This window comes from Mustela nigripes, chromosome X, assembly GCF_022355385.1.
Source record: "Mustela nigripes isolate SB6536 chromosome X, MUSNIG.SB6536, whole genome shotgun sequence".
In the NCBI taxonomy this organism is placed as follows: domain Eukaryota; kingdom Metazoa; phylum Chordata; class Mammalia; order Carnivora; family Mustelidae; genus Mustela; species Mustela nigripes.
Genome location: NC_081575.1, coordinates 115,169,705 through 115,193,669, shown reverse-complemented (window position 1 = coordinate 115,193,669; position 23,965 = coordinate 115,169,705). Strand labels below are relative to the sequence as shown.

The window sequence follows — 23,965 nt, the reverse complement described above, 5'->3', positions numbered from 1 at the left end:
TAACCGATACCTGTGGACACTCTTATGGTTTTTGTTTGTAAGTATCCAGTCTGTTTCCAGGGTGGCATTTTCAAACTTTGTTGCTCATGTTATTTCCTAACGAAGTCTTCTTCCTGCAGAGAAAGTAGTCCTGCTTGGCCCTGGCCCCTGGCAGGGACCTGTCTCCCACCTTAGGGGGAATGTGGCCACTGCTGGCCAGCAGTGTCCCCTGCCGCCCTACGCAGTTCTCCCACGAGCCGGCGGTGCAGGCGTGGCTTCTCACCAGCTCTTTGTCCTGGTTCCCACTGGCCGTCATTGGGGCCGGTATTCCTTTCAGGACCCTTTTGAACACCTGTCTTTCTTTCCCTTCCCTCTTCACGAATCACTTTGCTCTAAGTGTGTTTCTTGGAAACAACCTGGTAGCTGTTTTTGTGTTTAACCCGCATCAGGCAGTTCCAGACTTCCGAGCTTAACTGCTGATGGAGGAGATAAGACGTTCATTGTCAACCACGCAGGGAGGTGGACGCAGGGTTGAGAGGCCACACAGATAGCAGCAGAGGGAGCCCTGAGGGCAGAAATTGTGTGGCTTCTTGTCAGAGAAAACTGGTGAGGAGAGAAGGAATGGTGGAGGGCTGTGTTCGGTTTGTGTTGCTGTTGTAGTAAATGACTAAGTGGGGGATTGGGGGTCACTTAGAGTGACAGAAATGTCTCACCATTCTGGGGGCCAGAGGTCAAGAATCACAGTGTGGCAGAGCCAGGTGTGTTTGGAGGCCTAGGGGAGGATCCTTCTGGCCTCTGCGGCTTAGAGAGGCTGCCTGGTTCCTTCACTTGAGGCCACATCCCTCCAACCTGTCTGTGTCTTCACTTGGCTTCTTACCTCCGTGAATTTTCCCTCTTGAAGTGCGTGTATCAAGGGATCTAGGCAAATGCTTAAGAGAAATGGCCCGAGCCTGTGAGCAAACTGTGTTTATCAGTAACTGGGCTGAGCTGAGACCCAGAATGAGGGGGAAACCCTTCTTCCCCCTTAGTGCTCTGCTGAAGAGCACTGAAGAGTAGGCTGAAGGCTGTGCAGTGTTGGAATGTGACAGGATGGCATGGGCCACACGTGCATCCCCTGCCCGCCCCCCCGCCCCCGCACGCCCCGAACCCTGGTTTCTCTTGTCCTGTTATTTCCTGCAGGATAGTGCAGCCTGTGATGTCTGAAACACAAGGAAATCCAGGGTAATTGACCTTTATGGAGTTATGTGCAGAGAAGCCCAGAAAAAGCTAGAGGCTTTTATTCATATTCAAAACCTGCTTCTTTGGGGCACCTGGGTGGCTCATCATTGGGCATCTGCCTTCAGCTCAGGTCATGATCTCAGGGTCCTGGGATCGAGCCCTGCATTGGGCTCCCTGCTCAGTGGAAGCCTGCTTCTGCCTCTTTCACTCCCCCTGCTTGTGTTCCCTTTCTCACTGTGTCTCTCTCTGTCAAATAAATAAATAAAATCTTTATTTTTAAAAAAAAAAAAAAAACCTTTATTTTGAATCTTACTGCTTCTTTTTTTAAGCAAGCCCCGCACATCTGTAAAATTTTATTTTTGGCTTCATTGGTATGTGCAAGAAACCAGGGCCTAGTTCCGGCAGTGAAGGAATGGTTTCATAAATCATGACGCGTCAGCACATGCGGTGCCGTCCTGGAGAAGGGAAGGTGACGTAGCATGAGTCGTAAAACGCCTCGTGTCGCATTGCCTGAACTCTGGGGTTACAGCTTTGGAAACAAACGGACTCAGGTTTGAATTTCAGCATCATGCTTCACTCAGCTCGTCCTTTCTTTGTAACGGTAGCTTAAACTCTGTGTGTTTGGTTTTCTCATCTGTAAATGTAAGGATAGCATTTGCTACTATTTCTGACATGCTGTGCCTACAGCAAATACATAGGTAGGCAGATTTTTTTCCAAAAAGAGCCAGGTGTCAAATTTTAAGACTTGGTGGACCACCAGATCTCTTCAACAAGGTCAGCTCCGCCATTCTGGCACAAAAGCAGCCATAGATGATACGTAAGCAAAGGGGGTATCTGTTTGTGTTCCAGTAAAGTTTTGCTTATGGATGCGGGAATGGGAATTACTTCTTTTTTTCCTTAATTTTTTTTAAAGATTTTTCTTATTTATTCGACAGGAAGAGAGATAGAGAGAGAGAGAAGGAGAGGCAGGCCCCCCCCTCAGAACAGGTTTCCATCCGTGGGCTCGATCCCAGGACCCCGGGATCATGACCTGAGCCTAAGGCAGACGCTTCACCGACTGTACCACTTGGGTGCCCCTGGTGTAGGAATTTCATATGCTTTTCAAATGTCACAAAACGTTCTTCATTTGTTTTTCAGCCTCTGAAAAAGGTAAAAGCCATTCTTAGCTCACAGGTTGTACAAAAACAGACCACAGGCTGGTTGGTCTCACCGGCCGCGGCTGGCTGATGCCCGCACTGGTTGGCAGTCAGTAATGGCCAGTTCCCTTCCCTGGTACAGACAGTATGACGTGGGCATAGCTGGAAAGCGTTAGTTCTGAGAGGGTACAAGACTTGCAGCTTTTTTTCCCCGATCGTTTTCAAGGTTATGTTCTTTTCAATTATTTTAATTTCATCAAAATATTATTTATGGAAATTTCAATTTCAGTTATTTCAAATAATTACCCAATTGTTTCATTTGGGTTTTTAACTGGAAACCTTGAGAACATTTGTCCTGACGTTGGTTTCTCCAATATTATAAATTTGTAAAGTTCATCCAATGTACATTTCTAGCAGGATGGCACCCGATACATTGAATAAGATCTAGAATATCCAGAGAGTCTTTTCATGATTGGGCTGGCTCACCAAATGTTTGATCTTTTTCCGTGTTTCATAAGGGGAGTTGAACGTTTTACTTTTGGTCGCTGTACCTGGATGCCACCTTTGTGGAAATGTCATATAAATTATTATCCTGTGGCTGTAAAGTCCATTAATTTGAAGATCCTCTTTCCTGCAGGAGTCGGTTGGGTCTTGAGCCAAAGTCATGGTACAGAACACAAATTCTTAAACAAGGTCTGGAGAAGGAAATCTCAGAAAGTATGAGTTTAGACATTACCTGGGGTTTGGATCTCAGAAGTGGGACATGCTGGATGCTACAGAGGAATGTTTTGGCCAGTTATAAAATCAGAGGAAGAGCCCCAGTTTGATGTGCATTGAGAATCAGATTGTATTACAAAGAAGTCTCCATGGTCAGTTTGTTCTTTGAATTATTCTGAAATCGTGTTAGACTGAATAATTCTCGCAGTCACCGAGGCAAATCACTAAGCCTTGAAAATGCGATGGGATTGAGAATCTGTTGTTGAGTATTTACTGAAGAGCTGTGATGTGTAGGGTCCCGAGCCATGTGCTCCAGAGGATGTGAAAATCTTCTGAACCAGTCGTTTGCCCTTGAGAGATACCTGGTCCAGTTGTGAACTATGACGTCCGTACACTTCAGGTCTTCTAATGTCGGTCTTTCAGCAGATGGCCTGAGGCGGTCCTCAGCCATAGTGGCCAAGTGATCAGCCTATGCAGCATCTCTTTAGAACGGACAGACCATTTCTCTCGGGAGTTCTCAAGAGTGTCACAACGTTTGGAGATTTGAACCAGATGGGGAGGGTCAAATGCAGTGTGGCCCAGCAGAGGCATGGGAGCGAGACCGACATGTGGGTGTAGACGGCAAGGCTTGAATTGTTCTCTGGAAGAGGGAGAGCGGGCCCAGTGCAGACGGCAGGGAAGACCCTTGGAGCCAGGCTGGTTGGGGTGTTCTTTTTTTTTTTTTTTTTTTATTTTTAAGATTTAGTTATTTATTTGAGAGAGAGCACAAGTGGAGTGAAGGGTAGAGGGAGAAGCAGGCTCCCCGCTGAGCAGGGAGCCCAGTGCGGGGCTCCATCCCAGGACTCCTGGATCATGACCTGAGCCAAAGGCAGATGTTTCACTGACTAAGCCACCCAGATGTCCCAAAGTCGGGGTCTTTTTTATCCTAAAGGCAGTGTGGGACAGAACAGGGAGTTAAACGATAAAAACGTGAATTTTAGTTTGTGGTTAGTTGAAAAAGTTGAAAAATGTAAAAAAAAAAAAAAAAAAAAAAAAAAAGAATATTTTCCCACAATTTCACTTTCTGGAAACAGGTACCGTTAATATTTAGGGGTGTTTCTTCTCATTCCTTGTGGGTTGGAAAAAATGTGTGTGTGTGTGTGTGTTTTACATATGTGTTACTAACCTGAAAAGTAGAACTGCCAGTTATTTTACTAGCAAAAGGTAGGCTTATTTGAGAATTTAAAAAAAGCATCGGCAGGTCTGAAGGACGAAGGAGAGGAGTAAAGGGGGAAGTTGGGAGGGCGGTTAGGAACTGAAAGACGATTGGAAGAAAGTGGGAGTTGGAAGCTATTATAGTGGCTTTCCATCAGCGGAGCTGTTGCCAGTCCAAACCAACAGGACAGAACCAACCGTATGTTAGCTCTCAACCAGAACCCTACGTCTGAAAATATTTATTGGTTCTTACTTGGATTTAGGGAAGAAAAGTTTCTCCCTCTGAAGGTCACCGGAGTCACGTTTGCCTCCTGAAATGGCTGGGAGATAAAATCGCAAACTAGCTCGAGAGCGCAGTGCACGGAGTAACCGAGCGCATCTGGGAAGCCACGGTACACGGTACACGGAGAAACGTGAAGCAATAGTTAAAGCAGACCCTTTCGGCAAGCACATTTTAAAACAGCGTTATCTCAAAAGTGCTATTTAGAAACATGTTTGTTACCACTAATAGTCTGTAGAGTTGCCAATTCAGAAACTATGAATTTGGATAAGAATCCAGGGCCCATTCCTAGTTGAGATAAAAGAAAGACTTGTGAATTCAGAACCTTGTCGCCCTTCAGAAACGCTCACAGGGTCCTAATGAGGCTGTTCCTGATTGAAAAGGTTTCCCCCTTTCGGCAAGAGATTGGGCAATGCAGATCAAGGGTGTTTTCTTGCCATCAAAGAGATAGAAGGTCTACAGGCCAGGTCCGGAGAGCTGGGGAAAGCGGTCTCTCCAGGTGTTCTGAGTTTCAGTCCCGGGGATCTTGACTCTCACATCCTCTGAGGGTGAGCAGGTCCGGTCAGGAGGTGGTGTTTGGTTTAGAGGGACCATGTGGATCCAGGAATCTGTTCTTGAGTTGGGCGACACGGGTCGGTGAGCCATTCCCAATTGGGGCCTTTCCGGCGAGGCTGAAAGATCTTTTTGGAGGTGTCCTTTCTGAGAGACAAATTCTCCAGGTTGTGAAGGGTGATGATGTAAGATTGCTTGTCTGCTGGGAGTACACAGTGAAGACTTGGCTCTACCAGAGAATGGTGATTTTTTTTTTTTTAACAGAAGCAACTACACCTTTATGATATTGAAGAGCTTTCTTTGCATCAGGTGTGGGTCCTAAGAGGCAGGGCCAAATGCACAGTCGTCCTGGGATTATCTCCAAGCACGAGAGTGCATGAGTTCCAAAAGCAGGAAGGTCTGCGATCTAGAAGGACCCGTGGCCATGCCTTTGGCCCAGGCATTTGGACTGTACACATTTTGCCACTTAAGTCTTAACGGTGTCCTTAGTGCATTCGAACAGCCCTGAGGATTAAGGACGATGTGGAAAACATTTATGTGAAGCTAGCCACAGTGCCTAGACTTGGAGAAGCACCTGACCAGTAAAGCGGGGACCCCAGTCACTGTGTAGTTCAAGAAAGGTTCCCCGGGAAGGAAATCATTTTTTCTGCTGGAATTTTAGCCACAGAAGAGGCACTGGCGTATTTACAGGGGAAGCTTCAGTCCGGTGAGAAAAGTGACAAACCATGATGAAAACATGCTTGTATCCATGAAATCTAGTTGCCAAACCTCCAGTGGTCCGTTGGGCAATTTAATTTGCCAGGCGGATTAAGATATGGTGTGGAGAGGTTTCCCAGGATTGTATTTTGGACAAGTGGAGCAGGCAAAGTAGACGTTTTCTCAACCTTTGTAAAATTTCCCGTCAGTATTGGTTCATGAATGCTCTCATTCTGTCAGTAGACCCATGGTTTAATGCGTGGACAGCTGGAAGTAGTGCAAATAGTGGAATTTCTGGTAGGACCGGATGGTTATTTGGTCTAAACCCGAGCTCGCTTTCTTCATCAAAGCAACAGTTACTAGATTTCCAGTATTTTTTCTGGGGCTAATTGTTGCGCACCTCTGGTCAATTTTTCTAATTTGTTCTTTGAAAGAACATCCTGCCTTTGGAACACACCAGGGCTCTGGCTGTCATTCTCCTTGAGAGGATCATTTTTTTGGTGGAAGTATCAGCAAGGCGATGTCCTTGAGTCTGGAATGTGGGAACTATCAGAGCCAGAGCTGCCGGCAAAAGCACGGCACCCAGTAAATTCGGACACGGGAGCCGTTTTTAATCTTATCTCCATTACAAGTATGGAGACCCGGTTGCTGCCTTAACATTCCAGAGTCTTGAGCTGCCCCAGAGGCACACGGACTGTCCCCGTAGGTGTATGTGGTTTTGCCTTTGGCGAAAATAGAAGCTTGAGTAAGAGTGGATAACCCAGCCTTGTTGTAGCAAAAGTAGCTAAAGGTAAAGGGGAACAAGACCCAGTGACTTCAGAGGGAGTGGGCAGGGCACGCCCAGCGTGCTGGTTGCCGGTTTGGTCCTGTAAGAACGTCAGTAAACCGTGGAAAGTCTGCGTGGGTCACAGGAGTCTGCTGGGAATTGTCGTGGGCAGTCGGAAGGCGGCCTCCAGCGTGAGGCAGTGTGACGGGTTCGTCAGCGCAAGGGGGGAGGCTGGCAGAGTTAGGGCCCTCGCCGTGAGAAAGTGTGACTCTGGGAAGAACAGGGACTAGGAGGGTGTCCCTGGGGTGAAGTGCCTGGTGGCGTGGAGCAGGGGGACGGTTCGTGGGACCCATGTGACTTACATCTGCGGCAGTGGCAGAAGTGGCTCTGAGGCGAAGGGCGGATGCCTGCGGAGCCACTGGTTGCTGGCGGGGTCACCCTTTGGCCTGATGTTTGTGGGTGGGCGCTCGGGGGCATTCCCGAAGCTCTTGTATGAGAAGAGGAAAAAGGCAGGTTGGTAATTAGGAAGTCTGGGGGCAGGGGCTTTTGTTAGGCTTTGCTTTCAAGCCCCAAAGCCTGTGTCATGCCCCTGTTTCCCAATAAATAGGGCTGGGTTTGTCAGGTTTGAGTAAAGGGCATAGAGGCTGGGCGGGGAGAGAGAGGTTTGGAATCCTAGTTTCCACAAGAGCCAGCCAGTTCGAGAAAGCCTCTTGGTTCTAGGTTCTGGGACATTGAGGTTCCCTCGGAGTCTGCCCAGATCCAATTCTGGTCTGTGTTCTGAGATCACAGACCTTAAATACCAAACAGGAGTTTGGACAAAGGACAGTTTTTCTTTGGAGACTTTGATGTCCCTTTAAAGGCCAAAAGTTTTAGCAGGTGGGTGCTGTCTTCTGTGAAGAGGCTTGAGAAGGGGGACAGAAGCAGACTGCGTATCGTGACAAAGTAGAACCTGCCAAAAACTCTGGGTCCTCCCAATCCGCTTTTAAGGTTTGGGAAAAGTTAGGAAGGGCTCTATGTAGCCCTGGGGCATCACCAGCCAGGTGCATTGCCTTTCTTTCTGAGGGGTAAAAATACTGGTTGTCCTTATCAACCGGGGTGCTATGAAATGCACCACATAGGTCAGTCACAGTGAAGCATTTGCTTCTGGCAGGAAGGGGTGTCAGTCAAAGTGCCATCAGAGACCGCATAAAAAAGATGCCGACGGGTCATATATTTCCCCCAGTTGGCTATCTTGGTTACTACTGTCAAATTCTAGAATTATTTTCCTCTTTTGCGAGAAAGCAGCTTCCAGCATATTTTTCTAAGAAATCTGGGCCCAGTCGATGAATAGGCGCAGAGGAGCCAGGGAAGAAAGCAGGTGCATCTCTTAAAGGGCCTGGACAGATGGGAGCAGGTTCAGAGAGAGGAGCCTGTCAAGATCGATCAGAGGCCACCCACTCTATGAGCCATTTTAGTACTCCGAGGCGGGGCCTGCTGTATAGCCGCGGTGTCAGTAAGGGCAGACACAGACTTAGCCCAACCTGAATAGTAATTTCTGCAGGCTGCTTAGAGGGAGGATTGGGAAAAGCCCCTGTAGTTTCCTGTAGCCCCGTTGTAGAGAGCAAGATGGAGTCACTCAGGTCAAGCAGGGGCCCAGGACACCCGTCTTGAGGACCCTGGAGACTCTGATAACTCCTAGGGGGTGTGACTAGCAGACCTCCTCTGCTTCTGCGTGTTACGATTTCTGGGGTTTCAGCTGATGCTGGGCTTGGTGATATCTTGTGGTTGCAGTGCCCTGAACTGCTTGCGTCAATGCTTGACATGAGTGACTCCATCTTGCTCTCTACCCCTGTCCTTGGGAATTAGGACGTTGTAAGACTCCTGAAGCTCTTATATTTGTAACAGTCTTTTCCCAGTGTCCTGGTTCTTTGAAATAATAGCAGAAACTACTCTTCCGGTTTTGTTTAGGGGACTTCATTTGCTGGAGCTAAACATCAAACATTTTAGCCATTTTTCCCTTAGTTGCGTTATCTAGGGTGCGAGCAAGCTGGTTTCCCAGGTTACTCATAGCTGAAGTGGATGTAGTTTCTCATCCCATCCTGGTCCTTCTCACTAAAAGGGAAGTTGGCGTAGTCATTAATAAGCATAGAGTTAAATGTTACCTCGACGGATTCATCATCCAAACGAAGACCAGAATTTTCTTTAAAGACAGTTGGGAGGTGATTATAATAATCATAAACAGATTTTATCAAATTTTTGTGTGTAAGCCTGAATTTTGTTCCATCAACAGGCTTACGAAAAGCCATTATAATTGTTCAGTGGAGATTTCCAGTGAGTTTTCTTGCATCTTGCCAAAAGGTAGGGGTCTGTTTCTAAATCCTGCTCAGGATTTTCCCATTGGGCTAGTTTCGTCCGGTGTTTGGCCTGGCCCTCACCAACAAGCATGTGCACTAGTTGATAAAAATCTGAGAAACCAGGGTGGTAAGTTGGAATAACTATGTTAAATCCCTCAGCAAACCTCTGGGGTCCCAGTCATTTCAGGAAACTCTTTAACCATGGCTGGAAGTTCAGCCTTAGTTCAGATAACGTGAGAAACTTAAGGGTCTGTTTAGACCCTCGGAAGACTGAACATTAAAGGGGCACTTTTTAACTGGTTCAGGAGAGGAGAGAGTGGAGGAGCTTCTGAGGAAGGGAAGGTTTGGCAAAAGGACTGGAAGGAAAGGACAGGAGACCAGAGGGAACAGAGACACCGGAAGAAGATGGCGCCCAGGGGGTGGGGCCTGAACACAAGGTGGCTGCCTTGGACCCGGGGGCCGGGTGAAGAGGCCTCAGAAGCCGGTTTTTCTTTTTAATCTTTTGCCTCATTTAGTGTATAAAGTGTATCTCGGAAAGAGGCAATTTCAGATTACTGACAGTGTTTCGAAGCTTCAAAATACCAATTAAAATAGAAGAAATCCCATTCAGTTTGAGAACCGTGGTTGTTGTCCAGTTTAACTTGGAGAAAATTAAGTTCGGAAAGATTGACAGTTCCCCATAATGGCCATTGAAGTTCTAAATGACTTCTGGTTAAGCCAGTCCATTTATTTATAAATGTGCGTTTGGAGGGACCATAGTTTTTAAACATAAAACTGGCTGGAGTCCCAGTGGAGGGGTGGGGGGGGGGGCGGCGGCATGCCCTCAGAGCATTTTGATGACTGGGTCCTGTTTCTTAGAGGTTTTTCTGGAACAGCCTGGTTCTGCGGGAGGACTTTCTCGCTGCCTCCATTCTGGCGCTGCCTCCATTCTGGCGTGAGTCTGTACTTTCTAATTAAGTTTCCCTTGCCAGCTTATCTCTTCCCGCAGGCCAAAGACCCTGAGGGCTCGGCAGCCCCTGAGAGGAACCGAAATTACCCCCTGGAGCAGTGGGCTGTTCCTGGCAGGCGAGTCCCCCCACAGGTGACCCCAAGGCAAATGATGGATCGATCTGATCTGACTCTCGCCGCCCACCTGCCTTTTCCCACATTTTCCTTATATACACCCAGACCTTTATCTGGCACTTTGGAGACCATCTTGGAGACACCGGTCCCGCTGTCTTCCGGGTGGAAATGAGTTCTGTCCTGTTCCACCACCGCTCCTTTCTCCGCCTTCAGATCTTGTCAGCAGCCGGTAGCCAAAGCTGGTTTATGTGGGACCCCTGGGACCCCAGCTACGGTTTCATTAGGAACAGTCCCGTTCCTGACAGGAAGCAAACCGGAAGCTTGCACAGTTCCATCAGGAACAGTCTGAATTGTCCTGAAGGTCAAAGGTGCGGTCAGAGGTACAGACAAAAACAGAAAACCCCAAAACCCAGGGCTTACACAGATCCCAAGTAAAGCCCGGAGAGCTTAGACACAAGGCGTGAAGCTCAAAATCCTAGGAGAAAGCTTCCCCTGAAAACCCCGGGGTCGTAGATGAGGCAGTGAGCCCCAGCAGCTCAGGGGGACCACCCCTGTTAGCTCACCAGCCCCGGGGCCTCTCCGGATCGCGGCTGATCACCAAGTCATGCAGATCTTGAAATAGACTCTGCCACTTACTTTCCCAGCAACCGACAGTGATTGGGAATGGAAGAATTGCAAACACACAAGGTGTGGCAAGACTGTAGGCAAGGTGGAGGACAGCGGGGAGAGAGAGGCAGGCTTTTGAAGGAGAGAAGTGGGAGGTTGGAAGGGCGCTTAGGAACTAAAAGTCTCTTGGAGGAACCTGGGAGTTCAAAGTGTGACGGCCTCTCGTTGGCTGAGCTGTTCCCTGGGGCCCACGAAAGCACTTGTTCCTCCTGCTGGAAAGGCAGAGTAGTATCCCTGGGCAAGGTCAGGGATGTCTCTTCGTCTTGGGTGTGCAGTGGATGAGGAGTTGGGAGGGCATGAAAACTCCCCCTCCCGAAACCCCCGGACTCCCACTAGTGAGGGTTCCCATTGCTAATGTTCCCAGTAGATTATAAAGCAGTAGGTTTCTGTCCGTTTGTTTGTTTTTTAATAAAGTATGGTGTGTTAAGAGAAGATACAAATGATCCGTTAACATTATGGTGTAATTCCTTCCTGTGTACGTTTTTACATGAATATACGCGTGTATTTAATAGGGATCATGTTATTTCTTACTACTGTGAATGAAATGTCTTTTGTTTCACTTTTGAGATGCAATTGATGACATTCTGAGTCTGAATGAAATCTTTTCAGCTTATATGTATATATTTTTGGGTTGGTGTATAAGAATATTACTGTTTACAGTAAAATGCTGACCTCTTTTCCCAGGTTTCATCTATGTCTGTGTAGTCTCTGATTTTTTTTTTTTTTTTTGAGTTAGACCATTATTGTCCAGGGTTTATGATGTAGAAGCTAAAGCTGCAGAGAAGTTACGTTAATGTTAAAGAGGAGACAGCGTCAATAAATCACCTTGTATCCCTTCTTGAAACACCAAATTCTTATTCCTGGTACAGTGTTCTTTCTTCAGTCTGGTTTTTGTTTAATCCGTGACGGCACACGCTTCTAGCTGTGGCACATGGGCTCTTCCTGAGGAGGGGCTGGCCTCTGCGTCGCTTCCCAGCGTTCCCCCCCACCCCCAGTCTCAGACCAATGCCACACTGGGCTTCTTTCAGTCCCCGGATGTGACCTCTTGGCCTCAGTGAAGGCACACGTGCTGCTCTTTCTGGAACACTGGTCTCCCCTCTGCTGACCACACCTTAAAAGCAGTTTTTGAAGGGGCCTCTGCTGACCCGTCTCTACGCTCCGTGCCCTGACCCGTCTCTCTACACTCCGTGCCCTCCATGCTCTCTCCTCTCCTCTGGGACCTCTTGTTCCTCACCCTCATCACTCTGCGTAACACAGATGGTGATGCTACGTGTGTGTTTTTGGTTTGCTTCTTGGATATTTGTTCTTTCTACCCAGCGTCAAGCACATTGTCTTGCAACAATATATGGAAATAGTAAATGTTGGGCGAGTAAAATGGAACGACTATCTTTGGTTAATAATGTAATTTTCTTGTTATTAATAATAATTTGAAGTATTAAAGTTTTAAGTGACTTAGGTTAATTTTATTAATGTTATCTCTTCCCTTCTCTTTTCCTGTTATAAAATCTGTGTCTTTATTTTTTAGAGTCGTGCTCCAATTTCGGCGAAACTAGTGGCCAACATGCTCTCGGTCGCCGGGGCCGATCACATCATCACCATGGACCTGCATGCCTCTCAGATCCAGGTTCCAGCATTTTCTTTCTTGCCCTTGTGACCAGGGGCTTAATGGGAGTGGTTAAATCCTAACTGCGTTAACTTAAATTGTTTTTGAAGTGGGTGACACGACTCGTGTTTGAGTTTGTATGTGGTTGCTGTCTTGGATTTTCATCTTTCCTGGGCTTGGAAACAGAGTTTAACAGCTGTTTCCGCTGTCTGCCACCAGTGCGTCCGAATAGTTGTGGAGGGGAGGGAATGGCTTCTTGGTAGTAAACTTTATCATTCCCATCTCCATTTCTCGAAGGTACTTAGCATGGCAGGGTTGCCAGGTATGCGTTTTTGACCTCCTTCCCAGCTTAGTTCCTTCATGTATAAAACAGGCCCCGTTATACTACACCTACTCGGTGATACAATGCGGAGAAGCATTTGGCTTTCAATAAGGTGCTTAAGACACAGCAGACCCCTTTCCCCCATTCCCCTGCAGAGCCATTCTCCTAGTGCTTAGAATATAGGTAACCCTAAGAGACTAGAACATGTCTGCAAAGATAACGGATTGGACTGACCTAGGCGCCCGGAACATAACCTGTCTTTCGCTTTAATTCTATTAAAATTCAGAAAAGGGAGTCTGTTGAAAAGGCTTCTTTTGAATAGAAAATTCGAATTTTACATAATGAAAGAGGGTATCTTGTAAAAAAAAACAAAAACAAAAACAAAAACCCAAAAAACTCTGCAGTGTGACCCTGACTTCTCCCCTTAGGGATTCTTTGACATCCCGGTGGATAATTTGTACGCGGAGCCCGCGGTCCTGCAGTGGATCCGGGAGAACATCGCCGAGTGGAGGAACTGTATCATCGTTTCACCTGACGCCGGGGGAGCCAAAAGGTAGCCCAAATGCACAGTGGTTTTTCTTTTTGTTCTATTTTTTTTTAATGCGTTAACTAAAGCAGCATGTTTTAAATTACTTAACGCTCTATTGTGTAAATGGACGAGGACGGGGACTGCAGCCTTCCCCTGCAGAGTAGAGAGCGGCTCTCGAGGTTAGCATGTCATCGTTCGTGCAAGAAACACAAGCATGTGTTTGTTTTCAGTGGACGTGTTTTACTCAAGGTGTTACTTTAAGTTCATTTTTTTCTGACGATAAGAGCAATGAGCCTAACTGGAAAAGAAGGCTTTTCATTAACAACGCAACACACTAAGCCAGTCCTTCCTACTACAAACCCTTGACAGGGAAAGCCAAAATAGAACGGAGCTTTCAAAAAGAAATCTGTGTCCGTAGAGCACAAGAAAAGGGGGGATAAGATCCAGAGCCAAGAAATAAAGAAGAGCTGAAAACCCTGCTTCTTCCGAGGCCTGGGTCAGGTATGAGATTCAGGAAGAGGCCGACGTTTTGGTGTTAACCACCCACATACAGGTCTCTAGAACAGTCACCGACTCTCAGATGACTGACTTGGACAGAAACTGACATGGTACCAGAAGCATCAGACTGCGGACACCCGGACTAGCACCAGGAAGCCATGCCGAGCTGCCAATCTAGCGGGCTTCACGGACTTGGGGAGTGAAGGAGCGGTCAGTACCGAGAGTTCAGAATGCAGGAAGAGGACGGTAGAAGGTGGCTTCCATACGGGCCGGACGCTTGCGGACTCTGCGTGATCTTGTAGACCTGGGCAGCGACCATCTGGGAAAGGAAGACTGGGTGGCATGGCGCTTTAGTGCCCAGGTGTAGGGGTCTCCGTCAGGAAGGGAGAGGGACAAGAGACCTCTGGCTGTCAGTCGAGCACAGACGCAGAGAAGCTGATAAATGGGCCGTGAGAGTATCCAGTGACCGTCGGGCTTCAGGATGTCTTTAAAATGCAGCTGCCTTTTTGGCTCCCCTGTCTGCCTGTAGCCTGGCTGAGGGGCTTAGAATCGAACTTAAAAGCTCAGGAGTAGCCCAGAAAGCCATCACTGAGCCCACGCAGGGAAGCGGAGGTCCTGATTCTTAGAAGAGCCCCCACGAGAGCTGAGCGCTAAGCGGCCCTCTGGAGGGCTTGCTGGGGATGAAGAGGTGGGGCCCGGCCCCCCTGGACAGCGGCAGGAAGTGGCTGTTGCCAGGAAGGAGACACAACTGCATCAAAGGCAGTAGCACAAAGTTGGGAGGCGAAGACCCAAGCCGGGCAGCGGCAAAACCCTCACCCGGGACCTCCAGGTCAAAGTGTGCAGAGTGTCATCTGTCTGTCCGTCTGTTGGAAATGCTTGCCCTTTACTTGGACACTTTAGTAAGTCACGCGGTGGACTCTACATTTGGACACGGTGACTGCAGTGGCCCGATCGGAGGCCGGAGGCGGACGAGCAGGTCAGAGGTAGGTGAGCCCGAGACGGAGCTTGTTGTTAGTGGCGGTGCTCGTGAGACACGATTCGCATCCGCCCCTGCTGTTCTGCAGCTCCGCGGAGGTCGGCGCCGTCCCGGAGCTGTGCCTGCCGCCGCCCTCCCCAGTTCGCGGACGTTGTCCGCACCGCAGAGCAGACCCGTGCCCGCTAGCCAGGCGCTCCCCCATCCCCCGGCCGCCGCTGCCTCCTTCCGCCTCTGCAGACATCGCGTGTGCACGGCTCGTGCAATACGCGGTCCCTCGTTTTATTTTTATTTTTTTAAAATTTTTTTAAAAATAGTTTATTTATTTATTTGAGAGAGACAGAGCATGAAGGAGAGAGGTCAGCAGGAGAAGCCGACACCCTGCCGAGCAGGGAGCCTGATGTGGGACTCGATCCTGACACTCCAGGATCAGGACCCGAGCCAAAGGCCGTTGCTCAACCAACTGAGCCACCCAGGCGTCCCGGTCCCTCGTTTTTAACCAGGAAAAACTATTCCGGAAGCTAATAAGCCAAAAGAATAATAGATGCCACAGACTCTTGTTGCCTTTTCTTTTTCTATCCCGACCCTGTTTTTTATTATATAGTCTCAGCCTACGCGTCCTGTTCGCAGAACTTCAAATTGGGTCATGTTCCCCATCTCCCTCTTTAGACACCTCCGTTCTTCCCAGCGTCAGAATTCTGTTGTTCAGACACATCCCCCTTTTCAGTTGACACAAGTGGTAATCTGCCGCACACACCTCTTCCCTGTGCTTTTTAAGAACCATCCTCGTTCTGTCTTGGCCGTGATTCCACAGCTAATGCAGTAAATCCACTTCCTTGCTCTTTACGGCTGAGCGATAATTCCACGGTGCGCATACATCCGGACCCCTTGACCGAGTCCCCTCGTTCCTCGCCCGGAGGTCCCGTGGTGTGTACTCCTAAGCACGGTCCTGCCCCACTGGCCTGTGTCTGGAGGACGTTTGCACACATGAGCTAGTTCTAGAAGGGCAGTTGCCCAGTCCTAGGGCAAGAGCCATTTTGGTTTGCATGAACAGGAACAAAATTGGGTCTTTTGGAAAAGGTAGACACGTTGACCTTCCCAAGCACGAATGCCTGTGACTTTCTCCCCAGGCCTGCTGCCATAGCAGTTGGGCGGACCTTTTCTACTTTATGAACCAGATAGAGATGGCATGTGGTTTCTTTTCCTGTTCATTCTGGTTGCTACGGACAAGGTCTGGCATGTCTTTTCCATGAGGATCATTTGTCATGTTGGCTAGAGGCCTTTTCCTTTGGATCATTAGGGGTTTATTTGCTTTTTTTTTTTTTAGTGATTCTATTTATTCGACAGCACAAGCAGGGGGAGCAGTAGGGAGAGGGAGAAGCAGACTCCCCGCTGAGCAGGGAGCCCGACATGGGGCTCGATCCCAGAACCCTGAGATCATGACCTGACCCAAAGGCAGATGCTTAACCGACTGAGCCACCCAGGTGCTGTGGATCGTTAGAAGTTCTTGGAAGACAGGAGGCTGTGCCTTTGTTCCGTGCGGGTATAGTGCGGATACTTCCCAAAGTTCTTTGTTTCTTTGTGTATTTTTATGTTCTACAGGACTTTTGGAACATTTCTTCTGTTGTCATTTATTTCTTCGTGTTCTGGGTTTAGGAAAGGTTCACCTGTCTCTCAATTTTTCTTCCATGATTTTATCTATTTCAAGACAAATTGCCTTTTTCCTCTTTAATGTTCCAATTTTTCTTCCATCTGATAGTTGTTTTGGATTAAAGAGTGAAGAAGAATCCAGCCTTTTCTACCCCTAGCCATCTAGTTGTTCCAAAGCTATTTATTAAATAATCTATCTTTTCCCTTTTGATTTGAAACACCATCTTATATACCAAATTCCCCCATCTACTTGCCAACCCTGGCGTGTGGGTTTTTTTTTTTTTTTTAAGATTGATTTATTTGGCAGGGGTGGGGGAGGGGAGGGACAGAGGAAGATGGAAAAAAGAGAATCCTAAGCTGACTCCCCACGAGCAGGACCCTGAGATGGTGACCTGAGCAAAAACCCAGAGTCAGATGCTTTAACCAACTGAGCCACCCAGGCACCCCAAGCCTTGATTTTAAAAGTGCAGAATCAGGGGCGCCTGGGTGGCTCAGTGGGTTAAGCCTCTGCCTTCGGCTCAAGTCATGATCTCAGGGTCCTGGGATCGAGCCCCGCATCGGGCTCTCTGCTCAGCAGGGAGCCTGCTTCCCCCTTTCTCTCTGCCTGTTGTTCTACCTACGTGTGATCTCTCTGTCAAATAAATAAATAAAATCTTTAAAAAATAATTAAAAAAAAATAAAAGTGCAGAATCAACTAACCAGAGTTAGTGGCCAGCGCTGAGATGCTGTTTTTCTGCAGATCCCCTTCAAGGCTGTCCCACTCAGCCACCCCGCTCCCTCTGCCAGCAAAGCCAAGCGTTTTAGGAGCGGCTCTTGTGGATTTTACTCCCACCTTCTTTCATTTTCCACAAAGTTTCTGCTACATGTCATTAGCTTCTTCCTCTTCTGGGGTAAGCTGGTCCCCAACCGACAGAACCGCTGCACAGATGCCCCGTGATACATACAGTGGACGTGGTCAGTGGTATCTTTGCTCCATGCAATGGAAGTCATCTCACCAAAGCAGATGGGTATCAGACCTGTTGGAACCCGCTGCCTTAGTTAAATGCTTTGAAGCTTGACTCGCTGCAGGTAAAAGGATTGCCACAAGAGGGCACTCTTGGGTAGTCTCCGAAGCTCAGTGGGGCTGACTGCTGAAGGGCAAGTAAACCCTTAGAAGGGAGCTCACCCTTGGTGTAAACACGGAACCAGGCTGGGAACTTGGTGAAACGGATTCAGATTGAACTTCTGTTGTTTTCTTCTGAAAACAGTGGAAACACATGTTGAGAAGAAATGGCAAGGAAACTGTATATTTTGTTCTAGGTTTTTCTGGGTAAGATCCAGAGTGATACCCTGGGTCAGCATCATTTGGTAAGAACATATATTGAGTCTCACGCAGGTAGAGGAGAAGAGCTTGTGGCCACACGCCACGGGCGCATGGAGACGTCTGGCCTGCCTCCTTCTCCCTCTGTTGCCAGCCCAGCCCTTCCTGAGTGGGCAACTTTGGAGCGTTTGCCGCAGATGAGCAGAGAAACTCACGGTTTACTAGTCCCAAGGCCTCTGGTGCAGGGAAGCCTGTTCTCCTTCGCTGTCGTGTTATGTGGATTTGTGAGCCGGGACTTTTGTCCCCACTGGCTACGCCACAAACTGAGCGAGTTGCAGTTTCTAAATAACTTGATTTAAATTGTCTCTTAGTGATCTTTTTTCCTTACTGGTTTTTCATATACACTGTCTTTTCATGCTGTTAAACATACAGCTGTTTCCTTATGCTTCTTTTTTACATTTTTATTTAAATTTCAGCTGGCTGACATGCGGGGTCACATTAGTTTCGGATGGATAGTATGGTGATTCAGCACGTGTCCCTGATTTTTTTTAAAGAGTCGCACGAACACTAACAGGTGGCGTACGGATTTCTCAGTCTGCGGTTTTAGCCAGTTTTAGCCAGGCGCCCGGCAGTCGTCACCGGCTGCCACGAACGCAAGGCCACGTCAATACATGCCTCTCCCCGTGGCTTGCTTACTGCGCATCCCAGGCCAGGCCTGGCTTTCCAAGTGAGGCCCAAAGACCTCGCTGTCTTGAGTGTGGTCGGTTAACTGCCTTCCCGGAACACAGCACTGAACGACAAGCGCTTTTCTTCATAAGGACAAGATTTGACATGTCTCTCCGTGTCTTCAAACAGGGTCACCTCAATCGCAGACAGGCTGAATGTGGAGTTTGCCTTGATCCACAAAGAGAGGAAGAAAGCGAACGAAGTGGACCGGATGGTTCTGGTGGGCGACGTGAAGGACCGCGTGGCCATCCTCGTGGACGACATGGCTGACACATGTGGCACCATCTGTCACGCCGCGGACAAGTATGAGGGATGCTGTGGGCAAGCGTGAGGGCATCTCATTAGGAAAGGAGAAATGGCAGCTTTTAAAAATCGGGCCGGTGTTCCCAAATTATCACTGGCTGCTTGCAGAAGGTGTTTCAGACCAAAGGACCGTCTAGGCCCATTTCTTTTTTCTCAGGAGGAAAAAATCCCACAGACCTGGTTTCCATTTTCAAGGACGAGCTTTCTGTGTATTTAAATATTAAGGGTCAGAGAAGGTGCTTCCCCTAAAACAGCACAGAAGGAGAGAGGCCATCTTGCGGGCTCCTTCTGGCCTCTTCTTCCTTCCGTTTGGCCTCCCCTCGAGCCTCCTTAGCCCCTGGCTCCAGGAGGATTGAAGGATTGAGAGCGGGGCTGTGGGGAGTGGGAGCCGCACCCCGCCGGGCGCGGCCGCGGAGCACCTGCCAAGGGGCCGGCCTGACTTGAGACGTGCGGGGGGCAGATTGTGCCCACTGGGTTTCCAACATAGTATGAAACAAAAACCATGCAAGCTGTGTCACTAGTTGTTCTGTACTGACTGTAGCTCAAAATGATGATAGTCTGGCTTTCTTAGTTTAACCCTGTGCTTCTCACCCACGGGCCGTTTTGGTCCCCTAGAGACATTTGACAGCACCTGGAAACGTGTTTTGGTTGTCCCCAGTGAGGGGGAGTGGGAGGGAGAGGCCAGGGATGCTGCTCAGGAAAGAATTACGGGGGCCCGAGGCCGAGGTTGACAGAGTTTTGCCACTGCATACCTCAAAAGATTCTTTTTAGGTTAATAAATGCAAGAGAAATTGGTTTTCTCATTTTCTCTGTGGAACACACTTTTTGCTTTTTTAAATCACACTAAGGGGAGAATGTTTCAAGGGTATTTGTTCTTTTTTTTTTTTTTTTCTTTCCCCTTCTTCTGTTTTACAGGCTGCTCTCGGCTGGAGCCACCAAAGTTTATGCTATCCTGACACACGGGATCTTCTCGGGACCAGCTATTTCCCGAATAAATAATGCCGCCTTTGAAGCTGTTGTCGTCACAAACACCATTCCACAAGAGGACAAAATGAGACACTGTCCCAAGATTCAGGTAACTCCTATATGGCAGGCAGAACCAAGCAGCGCGGAACATCCGTCCAATCCTGAAAACAGCCCCGAGTCTTCCATGGGGGCCTGTGGCCTCTCCTAACCAAGGGCGCGATCCCCGCTGGGTCCGAGCGAGGCTGGGACCAGCGGAAGTCCAAGTTAGAAACAGTCAGCCGATCAAACCACACCAGGAAAGCAGTTGAAAACAGGCCAGGCTAAAGCTGAACAGCATGACCATATGTCCCAGGAGTCCACCTCTGGCTCTGTACCCCCAGACTTGAAAACGGGTGTGCGGATGAAAGCTTGCGCATGTCTGTCCATAGCAGTGCTCTTCGCAGTAGCCAGAAGGTGGAAGCGGCCAGGAGTCCTACCACAGAGGAGTAGACCGCCAAGGTGGGGTCCAGCATCAGCCTTAAAGAGGAAGGATAGTCTGGCATAGGTGAAAACATGTGAACTTGAAAACATGGTGTTCAGCGCAAGCGGCGGGCCACAGAAGGACAGGTGGCGTACGATCCCCCTTCTCTGAGGGGCCCAGAGCAGTCCAGTCGAGAGATGGAAACGAGAGTGATGGTCGCCAGGGGCTGGGGGGTGAGGAGGGGAAGCTGGCGCATGACGCGGACAGGGGTGCTGCTGGGATGCTGGAAACATTTTGGAAATGGGCGCCAGCAACTGGCTGCACAGCACTGAGAATGCGGTTAATGGCGGGGCGAGCGGCAGTTCTCACATTATGGGTATGTTCCCACAATTTTTTAAAAATGGAGGCGAGAAAACGGGCCGTGCTAAGGATTTTTAGAGCTTTGCCCCTTCCTGCCCTTCCTGACTTGGGAGGCTGCCGGAGAGTTGGTGGTGATCAGATTGTACTGATGGCCTGGAACTGTGCCGAAGGTATTTGAGCCCCGGTTTTGGCTCTAGGCTGCGGGGAACCTTGGCGAGTCATTTCATCACTAAAAGCCTCCATTGTCACCAGCAGAGCTAGAAGGTGGAGCCGGGCGACCCGCTTCGTGATTTCTGACCCGTCCAGTGGCAGCGAGGTTCATTTGGCACAGGGCGGGGGCGCAGCATTGGAAAATGGTCAGAGTAGCTTTGTCTTTCATCTTCCTCCCTGACTGACGGTAGTTGCGAGTCTGCAGACTACATACAGCCCCTGGGCCTGGTTTGGCCCACCACCTGGTTTTGTAAATAAAGTTTTATTGGAACATAGCCGCACTCATTTGTCGATGTATTGTCCGTGGCTCTTCTCACACTGCAGTGGCTGAGTTGAGCCTGGCCCGCAAGCTGAAAATACTACCCCTGGGCCTTCCCTGAAAACCTAGTGCGCTAACCGAGTGAGGTGATCTTAAGCGACGCAGTCACTGCATTTTTGGAAACCGAGAGAGAGGAAAGCCTTCCATGTCATGATTGCGTAAAATTAAACCAGAGACACCCCAAGAAAAGGACGTCTCTGGCTAACGGACCCCGAGAAAAGCCTTTGAGTGTTCGCACTGGAACTCTCGCTTCCCCAGTCCCACGCATGTTGGTAACTTGAAGATCGAAGTGGGGGCGGCCGGCGGGGGCGGTTGGTGCCCCGCGCATCTCTGTGTGCTGGAGAAATCCTTTCTAGGCTCTGTGGCTTCTGTGGTTTTCGCTAACTACGACTGAGGTGTCCCCCTGTGCTCTCCCCTTTTCTGTTGGCCTGCAGGTTATTGATATCTCCATGATCTTGGCGGAGGCAATCCGGAGAACACACAACGGTGAATCCGTGTCCTACCTGTTCAGCCACGTGCCGCTCTAGACCCCCGACGGGGAGCGCGGGGCCGGCCCACTTGTGCGTGCTCACCTGACTTCTTAGTTTTAGGACTCAGCAATTCTAGGATATAATGCAAAAGCATCCCATCTTGTATCCTCCAAGACACATTGTTTCCCCCTTCTCAAGCTCAAGACCATTTCTTTCCAGGTTGGCGGGGGAGGGTGGTGGCTGTTTGATCCTCGTGAGTGAACTGTTGTTAATGAGATACATTTCGTCATCCCGACTTGTCCCGACAGGTGCCCCTCTTCTTTGCTTTGCCAGTACTTTGAGGCCACAACTTTCAAGTATGGAATTCTACTGCCAGAGTTCATAGTTTATGTATTTCGAGGTTGCCCAAGGCGACTTCAGATTAAAGCCTTCTGTGTGAATAAGGATAGAGCCTACGGGCATCGGGGTGAAACCCTGTGTACAGAGTTGAGCCTTTTACTTCCGAGGGAACCTTGGAAAATTGATGATACCCTGAGTTTGGTTTTACTTTATTTTTTTCTTCTTAGTAACCATGATTCAAATAAACCATTGTGGTTATTCTTAATTTGACCAGAATTTAAGCAGCCCAAGTTGGCCACGGACACATTTACTTTCTGATAAACATGAGACAGCAGAGTCAATCTGCATTTTTTTTTATTGCCCCTTCTGAAAAACACATGATAACCATCACTTACCTGCAATGTCATGTTCTAAAATTCCAGAATTATGTGCAGTGGTAAATCTGATTGAGGAAGTGTCAAGATACACCCTTCCGGCTCACTGGGGCCACTCACGCTGTGCTCTTCTGTCCCGCCGTCTTGTTTTATGGCCTTTGGTTAGATCCGGCTTTTATTTTGTCTTTTTCCAATAATTTCACTTTGTGGGTTGCCGCTAAAACAAAGACTCCCCTAAGTCTCCTCAGATTTACTGGTCTGTTCATTGTTTTTGACATAATAAAAAGGTGAATTTCTGTTGAGTACCACCAAATGCATATTTAAACATGACCTCCTTTGTTTTAATATTCTTTTGCCTTTTGTAATCAGAAGTAGTAAGTCTGCTAGACTACTGATGATTTTAACTAAAACCATTCCATGAAGAACGTGGGTAAGCAAGCCCTACAGAGAAAGTAGAGATAAGGAAGCATTCATTGTTTTGTGACGGTAGCGTTCCAGTGGTGACCCAAGACCGATGGTGGAGGCAAAGCTTGCTTTACTCACACGTGGCCCTTGACAGCATCCTCCTCGGTGAGGTTCCTCCCCACGTGTGGCAGAAGAGAGATTTGCCTGCAGAGACAGAGCCTGAGAATAAGAGCAGTCCCTCTCTTCTGCTGAATCTTAAAACTCGAAGAGAGGAAATTGATCTAAATTTTGCAGGTGGCAAAACCAAATCCAGAAGTCAGTAACGGACTTGAACAGCAGTCCTTAAGGTTTCAAACTTCACCACAGCAGAGGTCGAGGTCAAAAAATATCGTCTGGGTCATTGCGGAGATGAACGTCTTGCTGTTCCTTAAAATGGACTTTTGAGGAAAGTAGTATTCTAGCCTGGTAGAGTTGGCTGTGCAATGTGGATTGACTCTGTCTAGGTAGAGTTAACTTGATAATGTAAAGAGCCTCCTTAGATGTATGTAATTTTTAGTTTTGATAAATGAGGAATATCTATTTCTTGGAATTTCTATGCCTAGACCAGTGAAAATGTAGTTACAGACACGCACACATAGACAGCCTTGGCATACAAGCGTAGACACATTAACATGACTGAAAAAAGTTGATTTAAATGTGATCCTTTTCTCTCAAGTCTAAGAGCTTGTTTCAGAATAATCTTCAGATAAAAATTTGCATGATCATGATTGAATTAACAACTGCCTCTCTCTTCTAGTCTCACTTTGTTGTTTTTCAAGTAGTTCTGATACATTAACTAATTCGACTAGACTTGGCCACACACAGCAGCAACGTAGACCCCCCTCGACTCTGTGATGGTTTCCGTTCAAGAAGGATGACGAAGGAGCCCCCGGGAGCAGCCCCATCCCCAGACTCTAGCCTTTGCCGCTGGTGTGCGGACCTTAAGCGACACCACCACATCTCTCGGTTGGGTCCGACTCACGTGTGTGGGGCCGAGCAGGGGAGCCGCAGAAATACGCATGCCCCAGAGCTGCTCGTGCTCCGGCCGAAAGTGTGTGACTCCGCGTGCAGATGCTCCTGTTAGAACGTGCCTCTGTTCGGATGCAGTGCTTACATGGGTTTAGGATATAGGATTTTGAGGTTGTCGAACACTGTACTAACACATTTCAATAAAATCGTGCTACTTCTTTCTGTTATAGTTTGTGTCCTCATTGCAAAGTGCTGCGTTTTGATGGGGTTCCTGAACGTGTTTGCCACTTCGTGATGCTAGCCTGGCGTATAAAATTACAGAGAAGCCAGAAGTTAATTGAAGTCCGCTTTTCTCCGTGGTGAAGGTATTTCGGGACTGACCAGCAGCCTGCCTTGTCCCAAAGTTGATAACTCCCAGTGTTGCCCATAAAAGTCAGAAATGGCACAGTGCACGTATATGTTAAAGTAGTAACAGTCTGCCCGAGAAGATCACCATTTAAGACCCAACGTGATGGAATGTACTAGAAGGGAGGAAGAAAATAAAGGAGAGG

General features: G+C 48.3%; 1 protein-coding gene across 1 annotated transcript in view; it reads left to right on the top strand.

Annotated features, from left to right (window-relative positions):
* PRPS2 (phosphoribosyl pyrophosphate synthetase 2) overlaps positions 1-23,641 on the top strand; it is a 34,127-nt gene extending 10,486 nt beyond the window's left edge. The window contains exons 3-7 of the mRNA XM_059384848.1: positions 12,125-12,223; positions 12,953-13,077; positions 18,330-18,503; positions 19,419-19,578; positions 21,253-23,641. Coding sequence (XP_059240831.1) covers positions 12,125-12,223; positions 12,953-13,077; positions 18,330-18,503; positions 19,419-19,578; positions 21,253-21,345 — 651 coding nt within the window. The 3' untranslated portion in view covers positions 21,346-23,641. The remainder of the gene's footprint in view (positions 1-12,124; positions 12,224-12,952; positions 13,078-18,329; positions 18,504-19,418; positions 19,579-21,252) is intronic.
* The last annotated feature ends 324 nt before the right edge of the window (positions 23,642-23,965 follow it).